At 47.1% G+C, this 27,718-nt stretch overlaps 1 protein-coding gene across 1 annotated transcript in view; it reads right to left on the minus strand.

Moving 5' to 3' along the window:
• The window catches only part of LOC144487895 (cadherin-23-like), a gene marked incomplete at both ends in the record, with an annotated part of 83,004 nt that extends 56,221 nt beyond the window's left edge, over positions 1 to 26,783 (minus strand). The window contains 3 exons of the mRNA XM_078205946.1: positions 6,812 to 6,904; positions 19,184 to 19,231; positions 26,641 to 26,783. Coding sequence (XP_078062072.1) covers positions 6,812 to 6,904; positions 19,184 to 19,231; positions 26,641 to 26,783 — 284 coding nt within the window. The remainder of the gene's footprint in view (positions 1 to 6,811; positions 6,905 to 19,183; positions 19,232 to 26,640) is intronic.
• Between the last annotated feature and the right edge of the window lie 935 nt (positions 26,784 to 27,718).

Raw genomic sequence — 27,718 nt, forward strand, 5'->3', positions numbered from 1 at the left:
TCATTTTCATAATAAATTTATGAATATGCGCCATTATTTTATTTTATAAACCAAGCTGTAAAATAATTTGTGGATCATAAATAATTTACATCTGTACACCATCCAAGCTGACATCGTTTTTTTTCCCCTCGACTTAACTGCTTTGATCCCAAATTCACAAGTGCCAGTTTTGTTGCATTGCAATTATGCCAGGCACATCTCGCAAGTCTGCGCTCAAATACCAGGAGTTACTTTGAAGTGTCGCAATTGTTATGCAGCAAACAGTTTGTCAATCGAAAGATCCCACCAATAGAAATGGCGCTGAGGGCCAGTCAATCTAATAAGCCCGAATGCAAGCCACCTGCATTGATATAGCGCCTTGTTGGCAACACTATCGGGGGGAAAACTTGCAAGCACGAGGAGCTGGGTCAGCCCTTCAACTAAAACCACCCGGGTGTCTGTCACTTACCCAACGTGAAGTACAAAGAACAGTACAGTACAGCACAGGAACAGGCCCTTCGGCCCACCAAGCCTCCGCCGACACGTGATGCCCTTCTAAGCCAAAGACCTTTTCCCTCTACGCGGTCCGTATCCCTCTATTCTCTCTGCCTATTCATGCATCTGTCAAGATGCCTCTTGAACGTTGCTATTGTATCTGCTTCTGCCACCTCCGCTGGCACTTACCACCCTTTGTGTAAAAAAACTTTCCTCTCACATCTCCGTTAAACTTTCTCCCTTTTACCTTAACCCTATGTCCCTTAGTAATTAGAACATAGAATCCTATAGTGCAGAAGGAGGCCATTCAGCCCATCGGGTCTGTGATATTTTTATCCTGGGAAAAAGACTCTGACTCTCCATTCCACCCATGCCTCTCACAATTTTGTAAGCTTCTATCAGGTCGCCCCCTTAAGCGCCTGACATTCAAGTGAAAACAAACAAAGTTTGTCCAATTTATAAATTTTTTAACAGGATTAGACAGGGTAGATTCAGAAAGAATGTTCCCGATGGTGGGGGAGTCCAGAACTAGGGGTCATGGTTTGAGGATAAGGGGGTAAACCTTTTAGAACTGAGGTGAGGAGAAATTTCTTCACCCAGGGGGTGGTGAATGTGTGGTATTCACTCCCACAGAAAGTAGTTGAGGCCAAATTGTCGTCTGATTTCAAGAAGAAATTAGATATAGCTCTTGGGGCTAAAGGGATCAAGGGATATTGGGGGGGGGGGGCGGGCGGTGGGGGGGGGGGGGGGCAGGGGGGGGGAAGAGGGGGAAAAAAAAAAATCGGGATATTGAATTTGATGATCAGCCACGATCAAGATGAATGGCGAACAAGCCCGAAGGGTCCAATGGCCTACCCCTGCTTCTAGTTTCTATTTTTCTATGTTTCCATCTCTTCTCACAGCCAATATCCTCCAAATCAGGCAACATCCAGGCAGCACAGTGGCGCAGTGGTTAGCACTGCTGTCTCATAGCGCCAGAGACCCGGGTTCAATTCCGGCCCCGGGTCACCGTCTGTATAGAGTTTGCACATTCTCCCCGTGTCTGCGTGGGTTTCCTCCGGGTGCTCCGGTTTCCTCCCACACTCCAAAGATGTGCAGGTTAGGTGGATTGGCCATGATAAATTGGCCCTCGTGTCAAGGGATTAGCAGGATAAATATGTGAGGTTACGGGAATAGGGCATGGGTGGGATTCTGGTCGTTGTCGACTCGATGGGCCGAATGGCCTCCTTCTGCACTGTAGGGATTTTATGATTTTTATGATCCTTTTCTGTACCATCTCCAAAGCCTCCACATCCTTCTGACACTGTGGCAATCGGTAAACTTGCCAACAAATTAAAATATCCCGTGAGCAGGATAAAATCTCGACACTACCATCCTCTACGTCGAGATATAACACAACCACTTGAAGCCGGTAATCTAATCAGAGGGTTCAAATGTCAGGTAAACTGCTGGAGGTTTTGTTCCTGTCATTTAGGATGTCATTCCAGGCGACTTATTGGGTTGCCACCTTTAATAATTCCAAAGTGTTTGTCATTCACTCCGTAACCCCGAGAGCTAACAGCAAAGTCATCTTTGGTTCAGATGCAATACATTCAATTTTCTGTTCATCAAGTATATTCTTACTGAATCGATGGTAAACTATTCATCCAAATTAACTTTTCACACGCCTGCTAAATTCCAGCACATTTGCAGTGAATGATTTTGTCGTTTCAGTGTTTGCCTTTGGTCGGCGAGTTGTTACTTTGCTCTTGAATAATTTACAATCCCACGGGATCTTACAAACATTGCCACCTTAATTTCCTAACTCAAATCTAATCTCATCAATAGGACCTTGCTGGAAACTTGTGTCTCCCAGACACAATTCAGGAAATTGATTTTGGGCGCACTTAAAAAAAAACAGCAGTCAGTCACAATTGCTCAATGAACACTCATCCCCACTTGCCTGGATGAAGGCAGCTCCAACAACACTCTAGGAACTCGGCACCATCCAGGGCAAAGCAACCCGCTTGACTGGCACCCCACCCACACACACTCACTCCTTCCACCACCAATGCACAGTGACAGAAACGTGCACCATTTACAACTCCCATTGCAGCAACTGGACATGCCTCCACTGACAGCACCTTTGAAACCCACCACCTCTACCACCTAGGAGAGCAAGGGCAGCAGACACAAAGGAACACCACCACCTGCAAGTTTCCTTGACACTGTACACCATCTTGCCTTGGAAATAGATCCTTCGCTGTCACTGGGTCAAAATCCTGGAACTTGCTCCCTAACAGCACTCTAGGTGTGCCGACACCACAGGCACTGCGATGGTTCAAGATGGTAGGCTTACCACCACCTTCTCAAGGGGCAATTAGGGATGAGCAATAGTCAATTATACTCACATCTGATGACAGAATAAAACATAAATAATTGCTGAAAAATGTAAATTTGACAGTATTTCCAATCTTGGCAACAGCAAAAGAATATTTTAATTTTTTTAGGCCGCACTTGGAATATAATGTTCAATTCTGGTCGCCACACTACCAGAAGGATGTGGATGTTTTGGAGAGGGTACAGAAACGATTTACCAGAACGTTGCCTGGTATGGAGGGCCTTAGCTATGAGGAGAGGTTGGAGAAACTTGGTTTGTTCTCACTGGAACGACGGAGGTTAGGGGCGACTCGATAGAAGCCTACAAGATTATGAGGGGCATGGACAAAGTGGATAGTCAGAAGCTTTTCCCCAGAGTCAATTACTAGGGGGCAATAGACTTAAGGTGCGAGGGGCAAGGTTTAAAGGAGATGTACGAGGCAAGTTTTTTTACACAGAGGGTGGTGGGTGCCTGGAACTCGCTGCCGGGGGAGGTAGTGGAAGCAGAAACGATAGTGACTTTTAAGAGGCGTCTTGACAAATACATGAATAAGATGGGAATGGAGGGATATGGTCCCCGGAAGGGTAGGGGGTTTTAGTTCAGTCGGGCAGCATGGTCGGTGCAGACTTGGAGGGCCGAAGGGCCTGTTCCTGTGCTGTAATTTTCTTTGTTCTAAAGAAGGGGTCTTTGGAAATTGCCCCCACAGGTCTCTCTGCCCAGAACGTGAGGAAGGACAGACTTGTATGAGCAGCAAAATTACCAGCAACCAGGGATAGCTCCACACTCAAAACTAATGTAGAAATGTCCACAAAAAGCATCCATTTCTTTAAAACTTTCATTTTTTGACAACGTCTACATTTAAAAATGTCCAATTCTGAGGTAAATATTCACATCCATTTGCTCTATGATGTGATCTGAGGGTTAACAGCAGCAACTTGCACTCATTAAGCACCTTTAACATGGTTAAAACATTCATCACAGAGTTCTCACAAAATCTAACACTGATGCAGGAGACATCTGCAGAGATGGACCAACACTCGGTGCAAAAGACACGGTTTAAGAAGCGTCCAAAAGAATGGGAACCCCAGTTCCGGAGTCAGAGAGTCTAAGGGAAGGAATTCCACAGAGTCTGGACCCCCCGGAGGCTGAAGGAATGATCACTATTGGTGGAACCATTAAAATCAGGGATATGCTCAAGAGGCCAGAGTTAGCAAAATGCAGAGATCTCGGAGGGTTCCGAAAGGAGGGAGAAGCAAAGCCCGGGAGGGGGAAGCTGAACACCAATGTGAGCTTCTTAAAAATTAGGGATTCCTGGACAAATAGTAGCAAGCTGTCGGGTGTAAACTGAACCGGTGGTCTTTCTTGGCGGGAGAATCTACACTCTTGGGACCTTGTGAAAATACCGGGAGGGAATTTGGCCGCTGCCGCCGGCAGGTTCTTCCAGTCCCGCCAAAGCGGACCCCCCCCTGAAACGAGTTCCCTGGCAGCGGAATGGGAGAGCCTTGCAAGACGCCATAGGCGGAAATGGAAGATCCTGCGGGCAGCCAATGGTGCGCCAACTTCATGGTCAGAAAACACATCTTTTGGTGGGGGAGGGGGGCAATGAGAGAGAGAGAGAGAGAGAACACTGCCCATCAACACTCTTCTGGGATCCTGCAAATACTGGCAGCATTCCAGTCAACGCCAATCCAAATCCTTGTGCACATAGGAACAAAAATTACATTGCAAGAGCATTCTCACAATGCCTCCAAACAGTTGTCACATAATTAATTACAGATAATAGTTGGCTAATTGATTGATAGGTGATAGTCAGCATGGTTTTGTGGCAGGTAGGTCGTGCCTTACTAACCTTATTGAGTTTTTTGAGAAAGTGACCAAGGAGGTGGATGGGGGCAAGGCAGTGGACGTGGTATATATGGATTTTAGTAAGGCGTTTGATAAGGTTCACCATGGTAGGCTTCTGCAGAAAATGCAGATGTATGGGATTGGGGGTGATCTAGGAAATTGGATCAGGAATTGGCTAGCGGATAGGAAACAGAGGGTGGTGGTTGATAGTAAATATTCATCATGGAGTGCGGTTACAAGTGGTGTACCTCAGGGATCTGTTTTGGGGCCACTGCTGTTTGTAATATTTATTAATGATCTGGATGAGGGTATAGTTGGGTGGATTAGCAAATTTGCTGATGACACCAAAGTCGGTGGTGTGGTAGACAGTGAGGAAGGGTGTCGTAGTTTGCAGGAAGACTTAGACAGGTTGCAAAGTTGGGCCGAGAGGTGGCGGATGGAGTTTAATGCGGAGAAGTGTGAGGTAATTCACTTTGGTAGGAATAACAGATGTGTTGAGTATAGGGCTAACGGGAGGACTTTGAATAGTGTGGAGGAGCAGAGGGATCTAGGTGTATGTGTGCATAGATCCCTGAAAGTTGGGAATCAAGTAGATAAGGTTGTTAAGAAGGCATATGGTGTCTTGGCGTTTATTGGTAGGGGGATTGAATTTAGGAGTCGTAGCGTTATGTTGCAACTGTACACAACTCTGGTGCGGCCGCACTTGGAGTACTGTGTGCAGTTCTGGTCCCCACATTACAGGAAGGATGTGGAGGCTTTGGAGAGGGTGCAGAGGAGGTTTACCAGGATGTTGCCTGGTATGGAGGGGAGATCCTATGAGGAGAGGCTGAGGGATTTGGGATTGTTTTCGCTGGAAAGGCGGCGGCTAAGAGGGGATCTTATTGAAACATATAAGATGATTAGAGGTTTAGATAGGGTGGATAGTGATAGCCTTTTTCCTCTGATGGAGAAATCCAGCACGAGGGGGCATGGCTTTAAATTGAGGGGGGGTAGTTATAGAACCGATGTCAGGGGTAGGTTCTTTACCCAGAGGGTGGTGAGGGATTGGAATGCCCTGCCAGCATCAGTAGTAAATGCGCCTAGTTTGGGGGCGTTTAAGAGATCCGTAGATAGGTTCATGGACGAAAAGAAATTGGTTTAGGTTGGAGGGTCACAGTTTTTTTTTAACTGGTCGGTGCAACATCGTGGGCCGAAGGGCCTGTTCTGCGCTGTAATGTTCTATGTTCTATGTTCTAATTGTGACTTCTATTTTTCGCACTGTAAACAGCATCAACATGAGTAACCCTTTAATCTATTTTTGGTGATGTTGTCTTCAGGCAGGCCACCGTCATAGATCTTTAATTTCCATCGGAAACTCCAGAACATCCAATCTAAGGGACAGCAGCATACTTGAGGATCCCACGCATCCTGGACACTCTTTCTTCCATCGGGAAAAAGATACAAAAGTCTGAGGTCACGCACCAACCGACTCAAGAACAGCTTCTTCCCTGCTGCCGTCAGACTTTTGAGTGTACCTACCTCACATTAAGTTGATCTTTCTCTACACCCTAGCTGTGACTGTTACACTACATTCTGCACTCTCTCCTTTCCTTCTCTATGCATGGTATGCTTGCACGCAAGAAACAATACTTTTCACTGTGTACTAATACATGTGACAATAATAAATCAAATCAAATGCACCTCTAGCAATGCAGCACTTCCTCAGTACTGCACTAGATTGTCTGCTTAGGTTCTGGTCCAGTAAGAAGTCTCACAACACCAGGTTAAAGTTCAACAGGTTTATTTGGTAGCACGAGCTTTCGGAGCGCTGCTCCTTCATCAGGTGAGCCTGATGAAGGAGCAGTGCTCTGAAAGCTCGTGATTCCAAATAAACCTGTTGAACTTTAACCTGGCGTTGTGAGATTACTTACTGTGCCCACCCCAGTCCAACGCCCGGCAACTCCACATCATAGGTTCTGGTCAAGTGACCAGCAGGGCAAGTTACTAGGGAATTAAAATGAATCGAGGTGGCGCACACTCCTGCTTCCTCCGGCAGACAGAAATCTGATGGCCTCATGGTCTCCTGGTAAATTAGCCAAGGCAGGGCAAGCGATTGGTTTGGATACAAGGTTCCTTCTCGAGTTTGTCACCTACCTCGGGAATTCGGACGCTGTACGGTTGATTGTGGAAGACGGGTGGATTGTCATTCACATCACCAACTTGAATGTTGACAATGCCTTTAATCACCTGTAAATGAAGAGTCAAAAAAAGGTTGAGAAATTGCACAACATTTCACTTAATTATAAATGAATCAAAATGAACATTGGACATTGATGGATTCTTCCACCTTACCAAAAAAAATAGTGTTGCTTTTTGGCGAGGGCCTAAGAGCTCTTGCATTCATTAAGTTGTCATTTGAGATTTGTACACTATCCTATGCCCACCAAAAATAGAAAAGCATTGTGCAGTGAACTTATCAATATGCATTATGCTAAGTGTGAAACAGCTTGATTAATTCATGCAGATCACTCACTGTGAAGCCAACTATGATTTTGTATTTCTAATCAGTGGCAAGTAACCACAATCAGATACATCATATTTCAGGAACACAAATGCAAGTTCATTTTGCATTTTCCTGCGATATTTAAACTTCCACCGAGCAGAACCGCACCCAAAGTGGCTCCGATGTGTTCCAGGGAAGGAATGTAACACAAATGTAACACCGTGGCTGCAATATTTAGAGCGCATCAATATTTTAAACGTCCCCGCACCACCTGTATTCACTACCGTGGCCAGTTCATTCCGTTCTAAACCAGCGATTCCAAACATAATGACCAGGTCAAAAGAATAGACGCAGCACGGGCATGTCCGTTGCCCACAGCGGCACGGTAGCACAGTGGTTAGCACTGCTGCTTCACAGCTCCAGGGTCCCGGGTTCGGTTCCCGGCTCGGGTCACTGTCTGTGTGGAGTTTGCACATTCTCCTCGTGTCTGCGTGGGTTTCCTCCGGGTGCTCCGGTTTCCTCCCACAGTCCAAAGATGTGCGGGTTAGGTTGATTGGCCAGGTTAAAAATTGCCCCTTAGAGTCCTGAGATGCGTAGGTTAGAGGTATTAGTGGGTAAATATGTGGGGGTAGGGCCTGGGTGGGATTGTGGTCGGTGCAGACTTGATGGGCTGAATGGCCTCCTTCTGCACTGTAGGGTTTCTATGATTTCTATAGCCGGGCAGGTGGATTTTGCTGGAAGTCATTCTATTTAGAGACTGGGTTAGGAGGATTATTTTTCAGCTGATCCCCCCCCCAAATCTTGTATCAAGTGCTTGCTAGCAGTACAGGCATGAATGGCCTCTGAGTCGCATCATTTTATGATTCACAATGAAAACAAGGACAAAACAGCAGAAATCATCGAATAGACCATAGAATCCCCACAGTGCAGGAGGAGGCCATTCAGCCCATCGAGTCCACACGGACAACAATCCCACCCAGGCCCCATCTCCGCAACCCCACATATTCACCCCGCTAATCCCTCTAACCTACACATCCCAGGACACTAAAGGGGCAATTTAGCATGACCAATCCACCTAACCCGCGCATCTTTGGATTTTGGGAGGAAACCCATGCAGACACAGGGGGGAATGTACAAACTCCACACGGACAGTGAAGCCAGGAATCGAACCCGGGTCCCTGGCGCTGTGAGGCAGCGGAGCTAACCCACTGTGCCACCCAAAATGAAGGCGGACTCTCTTACAGGCCTGTTCACATAATGATTCCAAGAGCAGATCAAGACTCGTGCGTTTTAGTTGAGAGAAGCAATTCTATGTTCTGAAGACGGACATGTCCAGACTCGAAACATGAACTCTTGTTCTTCTCCCGATAGATGCTGCCAGACCTGCTAAATTTTCCCAGCTTCCTCGGTTTTTGTTGTCTATAATTCACAACAGCATCTTCCAGTGGAATGTCAGGTCATTCGATATTGGTCTGTGTCACGTGTTTAAAATTGGTGGACTTTGAGTGCCTTCGGCAATTGAACACAAACAAGCTAAGGCAATGGTGACATCCCCAGCAGGGAACTACTGAAGTCAGAGGCTGGGAATTCTGAGGCATGTACTCACCTCCTGACTGCCCACCGTCCTCAGGGCACAAGTCAGGAGTGTGATGGAACACTCTCCACTTGCCTGGATGGGTGCAGCTCCAACAACACTCAAGAAGCTTGACACCATCCAGGATAAAACAGACTGTTTGATTGGCACCCCCTCCACCTTGTTTAACATTCACTGCCTCCACATTCAAAGCAGAGTGGCACTAGTGAGTACCATATAGATGCACAACAGCAAAAGTCACCACAGTCCCAGATGACCGCAGCCTGTGACTGGTGGTGATTTTGGGCAGCTCGGTGGCACAGCGGTTAGCGCTGCTGCCTCACAGCGCCAAGGATCCGGTTTCAATTCTGGTCTCAGGTCAGTGTGTGGAGTTTGCACGTTCTTCCCGCATCTGCGTGCGTTTCCTCCGGTTTCCTCCCACACTCCAAAGATGTGCGGGTTAGGTTAATTGGCCATGGCAAATTGCCCCTTAGCGTCAAGTAAATATGTGGGGCTACGGGGATAGGGCCTGGGTGGGATTGTGGTCGGTGCAGACTCGATGGGCCAAATGGCCTCCTTCTGCACTGTAGGGACTCTATGATTAACCCGAGGGTCACCACACCTCAGGGGAGGGGGAAGGTTGAGCTTTGTGAATAAGCTCAGCTGGTGCAGGAATTGAACCCGCGTTGTTGGTGTCGCTCTGCATCACTAGTCAACTGTCCAGCCAACTGAGCTAAAGCAATCAAACCAAAGGAACACCAACAAAATTGAGGGAAAACAGGGATATAGAGGAGGCCGAATCAGGGGAGTGCGGAGACCTTGGAGGAGGTTACAGAGCTCAGTAGAGATAGCCAGTTGTATTAATGAGCACTAGACAAACTGTGTGAAAGAAATAAGTTCATAAGATATAGGAGCAGAATTAGGCCCTTCGGCCCATTGAGTCCGCTCCGCCATTCGATCATGGCTGATATGTTCCTCATCTCCATTTTCCTGCCTTCTCCCCATAACCCTTCAACCCATTAAAAATCTGTCTAACTCCTCCTTAAATTTACTCACTGTCCCAGCATCCACCGCACTTTGGGGTAGCGAATTCCACAGATTCACAACCCTTTGGGAGAAGTAGTTTCTCCTCAACTCTGTTTTAAATTTGCCACCCCTTATCCTAAGACTATGACCTCTCGCCCTAGAATGCCCCACAAGAGGAAGTTTAAAATCGCGATGCGTCAAAAATTACGTCAAGATGAATGCAGTGTGGCTTTAACACAAATGTCACGGACTGGACACTGTTCTGCGGAGAGAAACAGTCTAATTTCACAGTGCAGGAGGAACAAAGCAGAGAAAAGACACGCAGTCAGAAACTTGTCAATAAATGAACCCTGACTGAAACACCTTTCAGATCCGGTCAGGAGATACAAGATCTGAAGAAAAGTGCTAAATGTAGAAAAGGATTTTTTTTTTTTACAAAGGCTCCAGCATTAATGGAATTCATATCTGTCCACATCAGGGAGCTGCCAGTGTGATATGTATTCTGCAAGGAAGTGTGATGGAAAATTGATCAATAAAACTTGTGTAGCACGGTAAAATGTGAAGGATGTGGAAATAGGTGACAGTTTGAAAACAAAATGTTTTGACATTATCTCCACTTGAAAGAGACTTAACAGCTGCAGTGATTTCTTGTTGGAAAACACCTAGATCCTGACATTGACAGCGAGAAGCGGTAAGATAGAGGATGTGGGTGGCAAAAGCTGGCATTCTTCACTCTGGGAAAGAGGGTTGCAAAAGTCCGAAGGGTTTCGGAAAGTGGAGAAGATGCGGCACAGTGGCACAATGGTGAGCACTGCTGCCTCACAGGGTCGGGAGACCCGGGTTCGATTGGGTCACTGTCTGTGCAGAGTTTGCATGTTCTCCCCATGTCTGCATGGGCTTCTTCCGGGTGCTCCCACAGTCCAAAAGTGTGCGAGAAAAACAACCCTCTACAACCACCCTCTGGCTTCGGTCATCAAGCCAATTTTGTATCCATTTAGCTACCTCACCCTGGATCCCGTGAGATTTAACCTTATGCAACAACCTACCATGCGGTACCTTGTCAAAGGCCTTGCTGAAGTCCATTTAGACAACATCAACTGCACTGCCCTCATCTACCTTCTTGATTACCCTTTCAAAAAACTCAACCAAATTTGAGACATGATTTTCCACTCACAAAGCCATGCTGACTGTCCCAAATCAGTCCTTGCATCTCTAAATGCCTGTAGATCCTGTCTCTCAAAATACTTTCCAACAACTTACCCACCACAGATGTGAGGCTCACCGGCCTGTAATTCCCAGGCTTTTCCTTGCAGCCCTTTTTAAGCGAGGGTAAATGCATGGGGTTATGGGAATAGGGCTTGGGCAGGATTGTGGTTGGTGCAAGCTCGATGGGCTGAATGGGCTTCTTCTGCCCTGTAGGGATTCTATGATTCTATGCGTTTGCTGGTGGAAGGATCCAAAACTAGGGGCCATAAACAAACAAAGAAAAAATGCTGGAAAATCTCAGCAGGTCTGGGCAGCATCTGTAAGGAGAGAAAGGAGCTGACGTTTCGAGTCCAGATGACCCTTTGTCAAAACTAAAAGGCAGAGAAAGTGGGAGATATTTATACTGCAGGGGGAGGGAATGAAAGATGAGTCATAGTCACAGAAACCAGGGGAAAGGCTGCTAATGGCAGCCCACAGAGAGAATAAAGGGTGTGAATGGCCAAACGGCAGAGAAGCTGAAATCAGAGGGTAAACTGTGACAGATGAAGATGTGGGGGGAGAGGGGGAGCTAGGTGGGAGAGGGGAAAATTGAGAAAAAAGGGAGAAGGGGAAGCAAAGGGGAAGAAAAGGTAAGGAAAGGGGGGATAAAATAGGGGAAAGAGTGGAGGGGAAGAAAAATAAAGACAATAAAGAAATAAGGGAACAGTTAAAAATGAAATGAAAACAAAGGGGTGGAGGTGGGGTAGAGCGAATCATCTGAAGTTGTTGAATTCGATGTTGAGACCGGAAGGCTGTAAAGTGTCCAGCTGGAAGATGAGATGCTGTTCCTCCAGTTTGCGTTGAGCTTCACTGGAACATTGCAGCAGGCCAAGGACAGACATGTGGGCATGGGAGCAGGATCGTGTGTTAAAATGGCAGCAACTGGAAAGTCAGGGTCCTGATTGCGCACAGACCGAAGATGCTCAGCAAAGCGATCACCCAGTCTACGCTTGGACTCTCCGATATAGAGGAGACCACATAAACAAAGCTCCCTATAATTGGATTGGGGGATTCATTGTTTAACTGCAATGTCCCCTTTAAGCTTGTAATTTAAAGGGCACAACGTGCTAGCGGGGAAATTTCAGATTGCTGTTCATTGGTCGTTCAGTACGAGACAATCTCAACATAAAATCCAATAAGGAGTTTTCCCAGTGACTGTTAGAACATGGTGAACCTGCTAAATGAAGCAGCTGAGATGCGTTGAAAGGGAAGCTAAATAAATACAGGAAGGGGAAAGGAATGGAAGGAATGTTGATGTGGGGGAAACCCATGGTTGTACACCATAAATTCCGTGTAATCCTTTAAAGTGAAAAACTGCAGAGGAAAATGCATTTGTGATGCATGGACAGGAAGGTGCTGCCATGATGCCCAACTATAGTCAAAGCCTTGGGTTTAACCACTCTTTGCATACCAAAGAGGCAACAACTCGGGAGCAGGGACCACCACAGGCTGGGTAACCCTTGAGAACTGGAATATCCAGCACTGGATGAGCAAAGAATGATGAGGTTACTTAACGGAGAGTCACCGGGGGTCATTGAAATTGGTGCCGACTGAGATAACACACCAGTGCGGGCAGAATCAAGAAGATCTTCTGCAACATGTACGTTGCACTCAATCAGCCGGGTCGCATGGGGCCGGGGGTGGGGAGGGGGCCTGGGAGACACAACACTGACCACAATCCGTGCTCACCAAGATGATCATTCTTGTCACACTCCTGTTCCTTCAAGGAAACCATGATGTGGAGCCGGCGTTGGACAGGGGTGGGCACATTAAGAAGTCTCACAACACCAGGCTAAAGTCCAACAGGTTTATTTGGAATCATGAGCTTTCGGAGCACTGCTCCTTCATCAGGTGATTGGAGAGGTGAAGGAGAAGCACTCCGTAAGCTCGTGATTCCAAATAAACCTGTTGGACTTTAACCTGCTGGACTTTAACCTGGTGTTGAGACTTCTTACTGCGCCTTCAAGAAAAGTCATTGAAAATAAAAGATGCACACTATCTGTACCTCTCCTGGCCCCAAACCCCCCTCCACACCAGGTTAGTGTGACCGGGAAACCGCTGGAGTAACTACACACAGGCTTCAGTCGGAAATAGCGCGATGGGCCCAATGGTGTGGTCAGAGCCCAAATTGCAGAAAGAAGGTGCTCCCTTTCCGCACGCAAGTTAAATTCAGAACTTCCTGCACTCAGGGGAACTAGCTAGGGTAAATGTATGGGGTTAGAGCCTGGGTGGGATTGTGGTTGGTGCAGTCTCGATGGACCGAATGGCCTCCTTCTGCACTGTAGGATTCTATAGTATGATTCTGTGTACCAAGGGACAATTTAGCATGGCCAATCCACCTAACCCGCACATCTTTGGACTGTGGGAGGAAACCGGAGCACCCGGAGGAAACCCACGCAGACACGGGGAGAATGTGCTAACTCCACACAGACAGTGGCCCGAGGCTGGAATTGAACCTGGGTCCCTGGCACCGAGAGGCAGCGGTGCTTGCCTCCGAGATTCGAAAGATTACGAAGCATTATCAGCTTCCTGGATTTGGCGAGTTAGCACATTATTCACGATGCCGCCACACATTGTTCACTGGTGTTTACCATCTGAGGGTTTGGGAAGTTCCGAAGTCCCGGGGAATTTGAAAATGATAGGTGGGAGGGTGGAAGGCAGACGAACGATTCTCATGTTTGCGGCACTAATGGAATGAGCCAATATTTTCAAGAAAGTTTCTGGGACCTGTTATTGTTTGCAAGGGATTTGCCATTTCAGAAGGGCTGGCTTGCACCTGACACTTGGTTTGAAAGCGGTCCGTTTCCTAGTTGGCAACATTTCTGAATAAAACCTACATTTTATTGTTTTTTACCTCTTTGGCGAGTGGAAGAGAGTGAAAATTGGTGGAAAATCACCATCTCCCTTTCCCACACTATCTAATGTTAAGTTATCAAATAACATCCTCTGCTGTGTAAGAGTTTGAAGTCACAAAGCTGTACAGCATTCTTCTCAATAAACCAGCCTGTCTTTTCGGCCAACTATTTCCCAGTAAACCTTAGACTCTTGTTGTAATATTTGTATCAAGCATGTTACTCTACACTTGTCTGTTAACATCTCCCTTTCCCAGGCCTTTGAGGAAGGAAATCTGACTTTCACTATGCTTTTGCTTCCCCTACTCAGTCTGTTCCTATTTTCCCCCCTTCTGATTATGTACTTGGGTTCCCAACTCCCTCTGATCCCAGCCCCTGGGGACATGCAGTTAAATCTCTGCTGGGGCCAGACCTGCGAAGGAATCCACTCTTGTACCCCAGCTTCCAATCCTTGTATTCAAATCCTCCCATGGCCCCTACCTCTGTAACTCCCTCTGAGATCCCTGTCCTCCTCAAATTCTGGCTCCTGGCACTTCCCTGATTTGACTTGCTCCACCATTGGAACCAACTTCCTAGGCTGTTAAATTCTGGAACGGAACATTAAATTCTTCAAATTCTTTTTAAACTCTGGTCGGCACGGTGACACAGTGGTTAGCACTGCTGACTCACAGCGCCAGGGTCCCAGGTTTGAATCCCGGCCCTCGGGTCACTGTCTGTGTGGAGACTGCACATCCTCCCCATGTCTGCGTGGGTTTCCTCTGGGTGCTCCAGTTTCCTCCCATGCTCCAAAGAGATGCGGGTTAGGTGGATTGGCCATGCTAAATTGACCCTAGTGTCAGGGGATTAGCATGGTAAATAAGTGGGGTGACGGGCATAGGGCCTGGGTGGGATTGTGGTTGGTGCAGACTCGATGGGCCGAATGGCCTCAATCTGCACTGTAGGGATTCTATGATGCACCCCAAAAAGGTTCAAACTCTTGTTATTCTGACTCTCATCCCTCCCACAACTAAGGAGGGGAAGCTTGTGGCATTGTGATAATTATCACTGGACTGGAAATCCAGAGGTTTAGGGTAAGGCTCTGGGGACACGGGTTCAAAGTCCACTGTGGCAGCTGGTGGAATTTAAAACTCAATTAATCAATAAAATCTGGAATACAAAGCTCATCTCAGTAATGGTGACCACGAGACCATCGTCAATTGTCCCAAAAAAAAACTTACCTGGCTCATGAATGTCCTTTAGGGAAGGGAACCTACCTGGTCTGGCCTCCATGTGACTCCAGAACCACAGCAATGTGGTTGACTCTCAACTGCCCCCTGAAATGGTCTAGAGAACCCCTCAGTTCAAGGACAGTTAGGGATGGGCAACAAATACTGGTTTTGTCAACGACACCCATACTCAGTGTAATGGACTCGGGGCGGCACGGTAGCACAGTGGTTAGCACTGCTGCTTCACAGCTCCAGGGTCCCGGGTTCGATTCCCGGCTCGGGTCACTGTCTGTGTGGAGTTTGCACATGCTCCTTGTGTCTGCGTGGGTTTCCTCCGGGTGCTCCGGTTTCCTCCCACAGTCCAAAGATGTGCGGGTTAGGTTGATTGGCCAGGTTAAAAATTGCCCCTTAGAGTCCTGGGATGTGTAGATTAGCGGGTAAATATGTGGGGGTAGGGCCTGGGTGGGATTGTGGTCGGTGCAGACTCGATGGGCCGAATGGCCTCCTTCTGCACTGTAGGGTTTCTATGATGCTTTCTATGAATAATTTTTTTTAAATGTGTTTTTTTTTACATGCCTCAGATTTGATAATACTTGGAAAAATACAGTTTCAATTCGGTTTCACAGATCAATAACTTGCTGAAAATAGGAATAAAGCACACAACACCACTTGGCGGCTAAGTGGAGGAATCAATTTTTCCTTGTACCTTCAGAACAACAATTTTATTACAAATATATAAGATCCTTAAAAATGTCCATTGAGATCACAGTCTCTTTCATTTTCTGTCCCAATGTTTACTGCGATCTGCAGGGAATAAACTGATGTAAAAATGCTGCCCTATACAAGATGTGGCAGCAGTAAATTAATGTTGTCCATTCGGCTCGCAATGTCACACTGTCTCCCAGCGTCAGGTCAGGATTGCTCTCTCGCTAACTTCCCAAACCAACATCTCAGAGAGGTGCAGCTTCACATTGCGTGAAAGGTCAGCGTAATTAAACTGAGCAATGACCAAGTTGTGCAATGGACACGGCACCTGATGGTGGAATTATCGAATGATACAAGGAGGACACTGGATTATAGTGGTCTGAGAATCATAGAATCCCTACAGTGCAGAAGGAGGCCATTCAGCCTGCCCCAACCACAATCCCACCCAGGCCCTATTCCCAAACATTTACTCCGCTAATTCCCCCAGACACTGGGGTCAATTTAGCATGGCCAATCCACCTAACCCGCACATCTTTGGACTGTAGGAAGAAACCGGAGCATCCGGAGGAAACCCACGCAGACACGGGGGGAATGCGCAAACTCCACACAGACGGTGACCCGAGGCTGGAATTGAACCCGGGTCCCTGGCGCTGTGAGGCAGCAGCGCTAACCACTGTGCCATCGTGCCGCCCAGAAATGTCAACAGGCGACACATCACCTTACAGTCACCAGCAGAGCGCATGCTGCCCACACTGAGAAAGCCAAGCATTTCTTGCAGATTCTCCCACTGATTTTGGGAAGTGTCTGCAGCCAGAAGATGGACATTACAAACACAGCTTTTTAGCACATTAGAGCTGCCATCTCATCCTAAAATTAACCCAGTTGTGAAAACATGACTTACTCCAAAACAAGGTGAACATTTGTGGACTTAGATCTGTTCGAAACAGTTCCATAAAAATAAAAGGCCAGGGGATCAGGATATTGAATTCGATGATCAGCCGTGATCAAAATGAATGGCGGAGTAGGCTCGAAGGGCCGAATGGCCTCCTCCTGCTTCAAGTTTCTATGTTCCAACCTTAGTACATCCTTGAGATATTGCCTTAGCTGATTGTCTGTGTGGAGTTTGCACATTCCCCCCGTGTCTGCGTGGGTTTCCTCCGGGTGCTCCGGTTTCCTCCCGCAGTCCAAAGATGTGTGGGTTAGGTTGGTTGGCCATGCTAAATTTATCCAAGTGTCAGGGGGATTAGCAGGGTAAACAAGAAGAGTTACGGGGGTAGGGCCTGGGTAGGATTGTGGTCGGTGCAGACTCGATGGGCCGAATGGCCTCCTCCTGCACTGTAGGGATTCTATGATTCTATACTGCATTTTCTGCAAATGCATTTTCTCTGGGGGAGGTGTTGGCACAGTGATATTGTTACTGGACCAGTAATCCAGGTCCCCACTGTAATACTCTGGGACCCAAGTTCTAAGTAGATGGCGGAATTTGAACTCAACTAAAAAAAAAAGGGAATTTCGAATCTACTATTGACCACGAAACCATTGTTGATTGTTGGAAAAGCACATCTGGTTCACTAATGTCCTTCGGGGAAGGAAATCTGCCGTCCTTACCCGGTCTGGCCTACATGTGACTCCAGCTTCACAGCAGTGATTCTGAAATGGCCAAGCAAGCCACTCAATCCAAGGATAATTAGGGATGGGCAACAAACACTGGCCCAGCCAGTGACACCCACAGTCCATGAACAAGTATTTAAAAAATGCTCCAGTGCAGTTTGTAACTGTCCCTTCATAGGATTGTGTACACTTCCATTTCAGTTGTTAGATATGGCAGGAAAAAGCCCACCAAGAAACAGGCAAGAAATAGCCAGATGCCAAAGAGTGGGGGGAAACCGTTGACTCTTTCAGCACAGAGCAGCCTTCCTAACCTTTACCATGGGATCAGTTTATTGGTCTTGTGATCCAAGAGTTCCAAATTCATTCTCTGGATGCCGATCCAACACAATGGTTGCTGTACTGAGGTGAAAAGAAAATAACACAAGAAAAATCGGGTATGTCAACGTAACCAGATGATAGGACATCCTTGTCCAACACCCTCCCCAACTATCAATCAAGCAAACACCTGGGGCAGCTCAAAAGAACGGAGGGGAAAGGCAAAACTACAGGGGTCAAATTCAGGGCAAAGTGTTCAAAAATACAACCACCAAATTCCTTTAATCAAGCAAGTTTCTGAAAACCATGGGCTGGAAAAATTCCACCTGTGCCAAAATATGCAGCAAAATAGTTAGCCAAGGTTCCTCCCCCACCACATTGACAGCTAAATCCTTTTCAAAGGTCTAAGTGCACCACAAGCACACTTAGCAAACTAAAATGAAAAAAACAAGTCTTTCTTTTTTAAACGCAAGGGACAAATCAGTCCTGGTCCCTCCCATGCCGACACTATAGTTAAGAAAGCCCACCAACGCCTCTGCTTTCTCAAGAGGCTAAGGAAATTTGGCATTTCCACTACCACTCTCACCAACAGTTTTCTATGCACCATAGAAAACATCCTTTCTGGTTGTATCACAGCTTGGTATGGCTCCTGCTCTGTGCCAAGACCCCAAGAAACTACAAAAGGTCGTGAATGAAGCCTAGTCCATCACGCAAATCAGCCTCCCATCCATCGAGTCTGTCTACACTTTCCACTACCTCGGAAAAGCAGCCAGCATAATCAAGGACCCCACGCACCCCGGACATTCTCTCTTCCACCTTCTTCTGTCGGGAACAAAATACAAAAGTCTGAGGTCACGTACCAACTGACTCAAGAACAGCTTCTTCCCTGCTGCTGTCAGACTTTTGAATGGACCTACCTCGCATTAAGTTGATCTTTCCCTACACCCTAGCTATGACGGGCGGCACGGTAGCACAGTGGTTAGCACTGCTGCTTCACAGCTCCAGGGTCCCGGGTTCGATTCCCTGCTCGGGAAGCTGTCTGTGTGGAGTTTGCACATTCTCCTCGTGTCTGCGTGGGTTTCCTCCGGGTGCTCCGGTTTCCTCCCACAGTCCAAAGATGTGCGGGTTAGGTTGATTGGCCAGGTTAAAAATTGCCCCTTAGAGTCCTGGGATGCGTAGGTTAGAGGGATTAGCGGGTAAATTTGCGGGTAAAAAAAGGGATTAGCGGGTAGGGCCTGGGTGGGATTGTGGTCGGTGCAGACTCGATGGGCCGAATGGCCTCCTTCTGCACTGTAGGGTTTCTATGATTCTATGACTGTAACACTAGATTCTGCACCCTCTCCTTTCCTTCTCTATGTACAGTAGGCTTTGTCTGCATAAGCGTGCAATAAATACTTTCAACTGTATACTAATACATGTGACAATAATAAATCAAATCAAAAAGTAAATTACTCAAGTCTTTAATTCGGAGAAAAACAAATTGTTACTTACACTTTGCTTGTCACTAACGGAAAACTCGACTTGAAGTTCTGAAATTTCCTGAAAAAGATTGTATTCAGAAGTTATGATGCAGGAACCATCAAGAATAACAACAAGAAGTGTACATGATCTGGAGTTTTCACAGAAAGTAAATAGAATTACGGAATACAATCCCCAAACACCAATCGCATTTCAAGCAGGTGGCCGGAACATTCTGCGTTACGATGTCATTGGATCAACATGCTGGAGTTGCTGCCTACCAGCTCCCTGGAAGCACCTTCACCACACAGACTGCAGTGGCTCATCGCTGCTTTGAGGGCAATTATTGATGGGCAGAAAATGCCAGTCTGGCCAACAGTGTTCAAAGTTTATTTATTAGTGTCACACGTAGGTTTACATTAACACAGCAATGAAGTTTGTGTGAAAATCCTTCAGTTGCCACTCCGGTGCCTGTTCTGGTACACTGAGGGAGGATTTAGCACGGCCAATGCACCCTAACCAGCACGTCTTCCGGATTGTGGGAGGAAACTGGAGCTCCCGGGAGGAAATCCATGCAGACACGGGGAGAACATGCAGACTCCGCACAAACATTGATCCAAATCGGGAAGCGAACCTGGTGCTGTGAGGCAGCAGTGCGAACCATTGTGCACCATGCATCATATCCTATTAGCGAATTAAAAACCTACTGACTAGAGTGTATGAAAAATGAAGTGCGTCAGATGCAGCAATTCTTTGCTTCAATAGTGCAACTATAATCAGATATGCCGGAAACATTTGCATCATCACGGACCTTGTATCTCAAGGGTGTAACATATCAATTAAAACATTCAGCAAAAGTGCAAAACACAGCACCAAGTAGCGCAAAGCATCCATTTTCCTAAACAGTCCAAATTTCATACTCCCAATATTCTGACAAAATTTGTTGAAGTGTGTTAGTAAGTATATAACTGCAGGTCTCACCTCCCTAAAACAACAGCTATCTTTATCACTATGTTCATCATTTTGTTTTTTTAGATCATTAGAATAGGGATCAGGAATAAGCTATTTGGCCTATCATGCTTGCTCCAGTATTCGTGGAGATCGTGGCTGATCTAATCGTGGCCATAACTCCACTTCCCTGTGTGTTCCCTGTTGTGATACGTGTTTAAGTGTCTCAATGATGATGTCTTGAGAAGCAGCAATCATAGAATTCTTACAGTGCGGGAGGAGGCCATTTGGCCCATCGAGCCTGCACAATCCCACCCAGGCCCTCTCCCCGTAACCCCACATTTACCCTGCTTATTCCCCTGTCACTAAGGGGCAATTTACCATAGCCAATCAACCTAACCTGCACATCTTTGGAGTGCAAGAGGAAACCTGTGGAAACCCACACCGACATGGGGAGAAAGGGCAATCTCCACACAGACAGTGACCAGACGGCGGAATTGAACCCGGGTCCCTGGCACTGCGAGACAGCAGTGTTAACCACTGTGCCACCATCCCGCCCCAGAGATTTGCATGCTTAAGCATCGCCGCTCTTGTTAATCTTAAACTATGTAACAGATCCCAGATATTGTCTTGTATGGTACTGTTTATCGCATGCAGGTAAGCTTAAGTGTTCTCTCTGAGTCTATTACCAGATGACTCCAATCATATTGCAGGCGTTGCTATTCTCCATTCCCAAATTGACCCCTGCTCTGCCAAGCACCTTTCCATTACAATAGCATGCAGGCACATAACACAACATCTCCCATAACCTCACATCTACCCTGTCAACCCCCCTCAGGATCTTGCATGTTTTATTAAATTCCACTCGATAGCCCAAGGTAAGAATCAGCAAGCACCATCATAAACGTGCCTATGACCAGAATCATAATTCATCTGGTTTAATAAAAGATCATACAGAAACCTTACACAACCACAGAGGTAACACTTGGAGAGATATAGAATACAGATATTTCCTGAGGTCACAGGGACAATTGAGAATAGCCCGAATTAGTAACTCCCAGAAGCAGCGAGTTACAGGAGTGTGACACAAACCAGTTTGCATCAAACTAACCAAGGGTGAAATTACCCATGTGGCCACGCACCTCCATAGTATTTAGACTCCCTACAACACTTGCCGTTTGTCTCCAGTGTGGTTTCCGAGGCTGATCCCAGATACAAATTGCACAATTGCGTCCCAACTTACAAACCAATTCGAGGGCTGTTGTTCAATCCATGTGGTCAGGGAAAGGAGAAGTTGCAGGATTTTTTCTCCCTTCACGTATCCAATTTAATTATAAATCTATTATACGTAATGTTGGGAGAAACATGGAAAGACAGAAAGTAGGATCAGGAGGCGGCCATTCGGCCCTTTGAGCCTGCTCTGACATTCATTATGGTCATGGTTGATCATCCAACTCAACAGCCTGACCCCGCCTTCCCTTCCATTTCCTTTGATCCCCTTCACCCCAAGAGCTATACCCAACTCCAAACATGCAGGCTGGAATTCTCCGACTGTTCACGCCCCCGCTGCTGCTGCCAGCGAGGATGGAGACATTGGTGTCCAACCAAAACTCCGTCCACTGCAGCGGGACCAGAAAAGCCGCCCCCCGCCCCGCTGGCGTGAATGGCCAGAGAATTCTGCCTACAATGTTTTGGCCTCAAGTGCTTTCCGTGGTAGCGAATTCCACAGGATTACCACTCTCAAAGAACAAACAGAACAAAGAAAATTACAGCACAGGAACAGGCCCTTCGGCCCTCCAAGCCTGCACCGACCATGCTGCCCAATTGAACTAAAACCCCCTACCCTTCCGGGACCATATCCCTCTATTCCCATCCCACTCATGTATTTGTTAAGACGCCCCTTAAAAGCCCCAACGTATCCGCTTCTACTACCTCCCCCGGCAACGAGTTCCAGGCACCCATCACCCTCTGTGTAAAAAATCTGCCTCGTACATCTCCTTTAAACCTTGCCCCTCACAGCTTAAACCTGTGCCCCCTAGTAATTGACTTTTCCACTCTGGGAAAAAGCTTCGAACTATCCACTCTGTTCATACCCCTCATAATCTTGTAGACTTGTATCAGGTCGCCCCTCTCTGGGTGAAGACATTTCTCATCTCATAGAAGCATAAGACTTAGGAGTAGAAGTTGACAAATTCAGTCCTTCGTGCCTGCTCCGCCGTTTAATCAGATCATGGCTGATCTCTCCCTGGCCTCAAATCCACCTCCCACCTGTTCCCCATATCCCTTTATTTTATTAGAGATCTCAGTCCTAAAAGGTGCACCCCGTGCCCTTAGACTATGACCCCTGGTTCTGGACTCCCCTACCATTGGGATCACCCTTCCTGCAACTACCTCTTCCTCGTCCTGTTAAAACATTGTTATAGGTTTTGAGAGTCATAGAGGTTTAGAGCATGGAAACAGGCCCTTTGGCCCAACTTGTCCATGCTGCCCTTTTTTTTTAAAGCCCTAAGCTAATCCCAATTGCCCGCGTTTGGCCCATATCCCTCTATACCCATCTTATCTATGTAACTATCCAAATGCTTTTTAAAAGACAAAATTGTACCCGCCTCTACCACTACCTCTGGCAGCTTGTTCCAGGCACTCACCACCCTCTGTGAAAAAGTTGACCCTCTGGACCCTTTTGTATCTCTCCCCTCTCACCTTAAACCCATGCCCTCTAGTTTTAGATTCCCCTACCTTTGGGAAAAGATATTGACTATCCACCTTTTAATAGGTTTGCAATCCTAACCGACTCAATCCCTCCTCATACGTCAAACCCGCCATCCCCGGAATCAGTCTGGGGTCTGAAGATGATGCAAAGGAATGTATTTGATAAAATTCTGCTGTTTTTGAATTTAGCCGATTGTGAGATTTTACAATCCGCACTGTTTTTTTCGACACATTCAGATAAGGCGCATGAAATTTAGCTCCAGAAGTGACTGCACTGCCGTTTCCACACTCCACGACTAAACAAAGGCATGACAAATGGCAACAACCAATTCAATTTACAAATACAGAACACGGGGGTAATTTCTTCTGTCCATCAGCTTTACACCTGGAATAATGAAATACATTCAACAGCATGTCACAGGGAGAGAGAGGGAGGATGCAATGGTATATTTCTTGCTTTGAATATACAAGTATAAGTGGAGAATTAGAAGCGGGGAGATTTAACACGGACATCAGAAGGACGTTATTTACACAGAGGGCGGTGGGGGCCTGGAATGCACTGCCGGGCAAGGTGGTGGAGGCGGACACACTGGGAACATTTAAGACTTGCCTAGATAGCCACATGAACGGAGTGGGAATGGAGGGATACAAAAGAATGGTCTAGTTTGGACCAGGGAGCAGCGCGGGCTTGGAGGGCCGAAGGGCCTGTTCCTGTGCTGTATTGTTCTTTGAAACAGTTGGTGAGACTTATCGTGACAAGCAAGAGACCAATGGCGGCCAGAATTCATGTTTTTTTTAAATTTAAGTGAAATGTGTATTATAGGCAGGGGGAGTATCTCAGAGCGGTGGTTACAGCGCCTGGTGTAACCCTCAGATCACCAATTCAAATCCCTACCAGAGCAGGTTGAGTCAATTAACATGACACAGGAAGAGTGTCTCAAAACTGGCAAACCCAGCGCCGAGGCCGTGCCAGATTTCGGAATTGGCCAAATTTCGGGGCGGTTTGGGTCAAGCTGGGTCGAGTGGGGTCAAGAGCGGGAATAGGCAGGCGTGTGAAGCGGCAAAACTAATAACTAGTCAGGTTCCACACTGAACGCACCGAGTTATCCAGCGAAGCTTCCTTTTCTCAATTAAAATTGATGCTTGGTGCATTGTGAAAATGTCCGGGTATTCACACACCTCCGGTTATTAGACCCCGGATTGAGACAATGTACGATAATAAATTGTAGGCCGATATGGAAATAAATTACTGTGAAAGATGCTCGTTGAATAAAAGACCCAGCAGGTTTACTAATGTCTTAGCTGCCTCACACCTGCTCCGACCTCTGGGCATTTTTGTGAAATCAGATTCTGAATGCATTTAGCAGAGATTTCAAAGCAGCTCTTCATAAATTTTCTGTTAAAGACGAGTGGCCTTGTTAAATATTGAAGACCTGAAGCTACGGGGAACCCAAGTCATGGCTTCAACTTCAAAATTTACAACTCTGAAAATACGCCGGCAGCTTCACCCGTCACCCCCTCGCTGACCGCTTCACCCGTCACCCCCTCGCTGACCGCTTCACCCGTCACCCCCTCGCTGACCGCTTCACCAGTCACCCCCTCGCTGACCGCTTCACCCGTCACCCCCTCGCTGACCGCTTCACCCGTCACCCCCTCGCTGATCGCTTCACCCGTCACCCCCTCGCTGACCGCTTCACTCGTCACGCCCTCGCTGACCGCTTCACCCGTCACCCCCTCGCTGACCGCTTCACTCGTCACCCCCTCGCTGATCGCTTCACCTGTCACCCCCTTGCTGACCGCTTCACCCGTCACCCCCTCGCTGACCGCTTCACCCGTCACCCCCTCGCTGACCGCTTCACTCGTCACCCCCTCGCTGATCGCTTCACCTGTCACCCCCTCGCTGACCGCTTCACCCGTCACCCCTCGCTGACCGCTTCACTCGTCACGCCCTCGCTGACCGCTTCACCCGTCACCCCCTCGCTGACTGCTTCACCCGTCACCCCCTCGCTGACCGCTTCACCTGTCACCCCCTTGCTGACCGCTTCACCCGTCACCCCCTCGCTGACCGCTTCACTTGTCACCCCCTCGCTGACCGCTTCACCCGTCACCCCCTCGCTGACCGCTTCACCCGTCACCCCCTTGCTGACCGCTTCACTTGTCACCCTCTCACTGACCAACATTAGCTCCTGTTCTAAAACCAACTCAATTTGAACATCTTCAGCCTCGTCTTCAAATCCCTTGCCTTCACATTATCTCGCCAATTCCTAATCTTCAATCTCCTCTGAGCCAACAATTCAGGTCACTGCACTCCCACAATTCTGGCCTCTTTAACATCCTCAATTTTTATCACCCCATCATTGACGCCCATGTCTTCAGCTGCTTGGGCCCCCAAGCTCTGGAATTTCCTCCTAATCCTCCTTACCCCTCATCTTTCCTTTAAGACACTCCTTAAAACCTCTTTAACCAAGCCTTTTAGAGCTTGTGTTTCAGTGTTCATGATGATGCTCATAGAGCACATTGCTATACTCAAATCACCAAATGAAACCCCAGAATCAGACTGCATAGATTTTTTCCAAATCCTTCCATCTGTTTCTCTATTCCTTCATGCTTTCCCCCTGCTACAACGACAGGACGATAAGTCACCAATATCCCATTCACAAAGGGATGAGTTTGAATATTAGGAATGTACACGGAAGATAGAGAGGGGACAGGAGGGGAAAAAGGAACAGATGAAAATATTTGTAGGGGTTTCGCACATTTAAATTGACCACACTATAATAGCATCCCATAAGCAGCATGGTGGTACAGTGGTTAGCATTGCTGCCTCACAGCGCCAGGGATCCGGGTTCAATTTCATCCATAGAATCCCTACAATGCAGGAGGTGGCCACTTGGCCCATCGAGCCTGCACCGACCACAATCCCACCCTGGCCCCATCCCCACAACCCTACCCATTTATCCAACTAACCCCCCACGATTTTAGCATGGCCAACCAACCTAACCTGCATATCTTTGGAATGTGGGAGGAAACCGGAGCACCCGGAGCAAACCCACGCAGACACGGGGAGAACGTGCAAACTTCACACAGACAGTGACCCAGGCTGGGAATCGAACCCCAGGTCCCTGGCGCTGTGAGGCAGTAGTGCTAACCACTGTGCCACCTCGGGTGACTGCCGGTGTGGAGTATGCACATTCTTCCTGTGTCTGCTTGGGTTTCCTCCGGGTGCTCCGGTTTCCTTCCACACACCAAAGGTTGATCGACCATGCTAAATTGCCTCTTAGTGTCAGGGGGATTAGCAGGGTAAGAATGTGGGGTTACAGGGATAGGGCCTGGGTGGGATTGTCATCGGTGCAGACTCAATGGGCTGAATGGCCTCCTTCAGTACTGTAGGGATTCTATGACAATTATTGAATACATAACCCTGACATGCGACAGTTAAGCTATGCAAGATAATTATATATCCTTGAGAACAGTTTGAAGAACCAAGCTTACGCAGATATTATTGGCCATTAAGAAATGTAGGCAAAAGGAATGATGGAAGTCACATACCATGTTAATCCACTGTAAAATACAACTGAATTACTACAAGGCACTTGTGGGAGTCCATTACTGCCAATTAGTGGACATTTGTTTTTCTATCGAATTGATGACTATTACTCACTGCAAATCATCAGATCAAATTGGCAGCAATTTATTCTCAAGGGCTGAAAATTGCTTAATTAATAGATTCCTTAGTTAAGATAAATCACTGCACCCTACAATGAGACCTGCATTATGATGCAAGGTCTCGTGTTTTACTGTGCCTCCAGCCTTGCCAACAGCAATTAAATTACCTCTCTATCCAGGGGCTGGCGAAGCCACACAACTCCCGTCTCACTCTCCACCGCAAAATACTTGCTGGCTTCTTCCCCGACGACGCCAAACACAAGCGTATCGTTGTCCGGATCCCTCGCCCACAGTCTTGTAATGGAGGAACCTACAGGTACATCAAAAAGGGAAAATATTAGTCGGCAATTCTGGAACATCTTAAACAGGCTGAGAAGAGAGTGGTTAGATGTTCTGCTTTGATTGAACTCATGCAAGATTTATTTGTGTGTGAGAAAGAGAGAGAGGGCAGGAGAGACAAAGCACTAGAATTCAAACAGACTATGTAAGCATTTTCTCAAACTTTAGTCTTAGAGAAATCATGAATCCCTATTACCTGAACTTGCGTGCTAGCTTTTTATGATTTGTGCACGAGGACCCAATTCCCGTGCTGCAGCTTTCTGCAGTCTTTCTCCATTTAAATAATATTCAGCTCCTTTATTTCTTCCAACCCAAATGCACAACTTCACATTTTCCTACATTATATTCCATCGGCCAAGTTTTTTTGCTCATTCACTTAACCTGTCTATATCCCTCTGTAAACTCTCTGCGTCATCCTCACCACTTGCCTTCCCATCTATTTTTGTGTCATTCACAAACTTCAGGTGGGTTGGGGGTAGTCAGGAGGGATCGGAGACCTGGAATGTACACAAGATGGTTTTCTAGAACAGTATGTTGAGGAACCAACTAGGGAACGGGCTACTGTAAGTCCAGTATTTTGCATTGAGAAAGGGCTAATTAATATGCTTGCTCTAAGGAGTCTTTAGGGAAGAGTGACCATAACATGAGAGGAATTCTACATTAAGTTAGGAAGCGATGCAGCTCAACCCGAATCAGGGCCTTCAATCTAAACAAAGGAAACTACAAAGATACGAGGGGCAGTTTGGCTGTGGTAGACTGGGAAGATGCATTAAAAAGTGTGATGGTACACAGGCAATGGCTCGCATGCAAAGAATTAGTAAACAGTTTACAACATATTTACATTCCTTTGTGGCACGCACGTCCAGCAGGATCCAACCGCGGCTAACTAAATAAGCCAAGGATTTT

Source organism: Mustelus asterias, unplaced genomic scaffold (assembly GCF_964213995.1).
Source record: "Mustelus asterias unplaced genomic scaffold, sMusAst1.hap1.1 HAP1_SCAFFOLD_1107, whole genome shotgun sequence".
Classification (NCBI taxonomy): domain Eukaryota; kingdom Metazoa; phylum Chordata; class Chondrichthyes; order Carcharhiniformes; family Triakidae; genus Mustelus; species Mustelus asterias.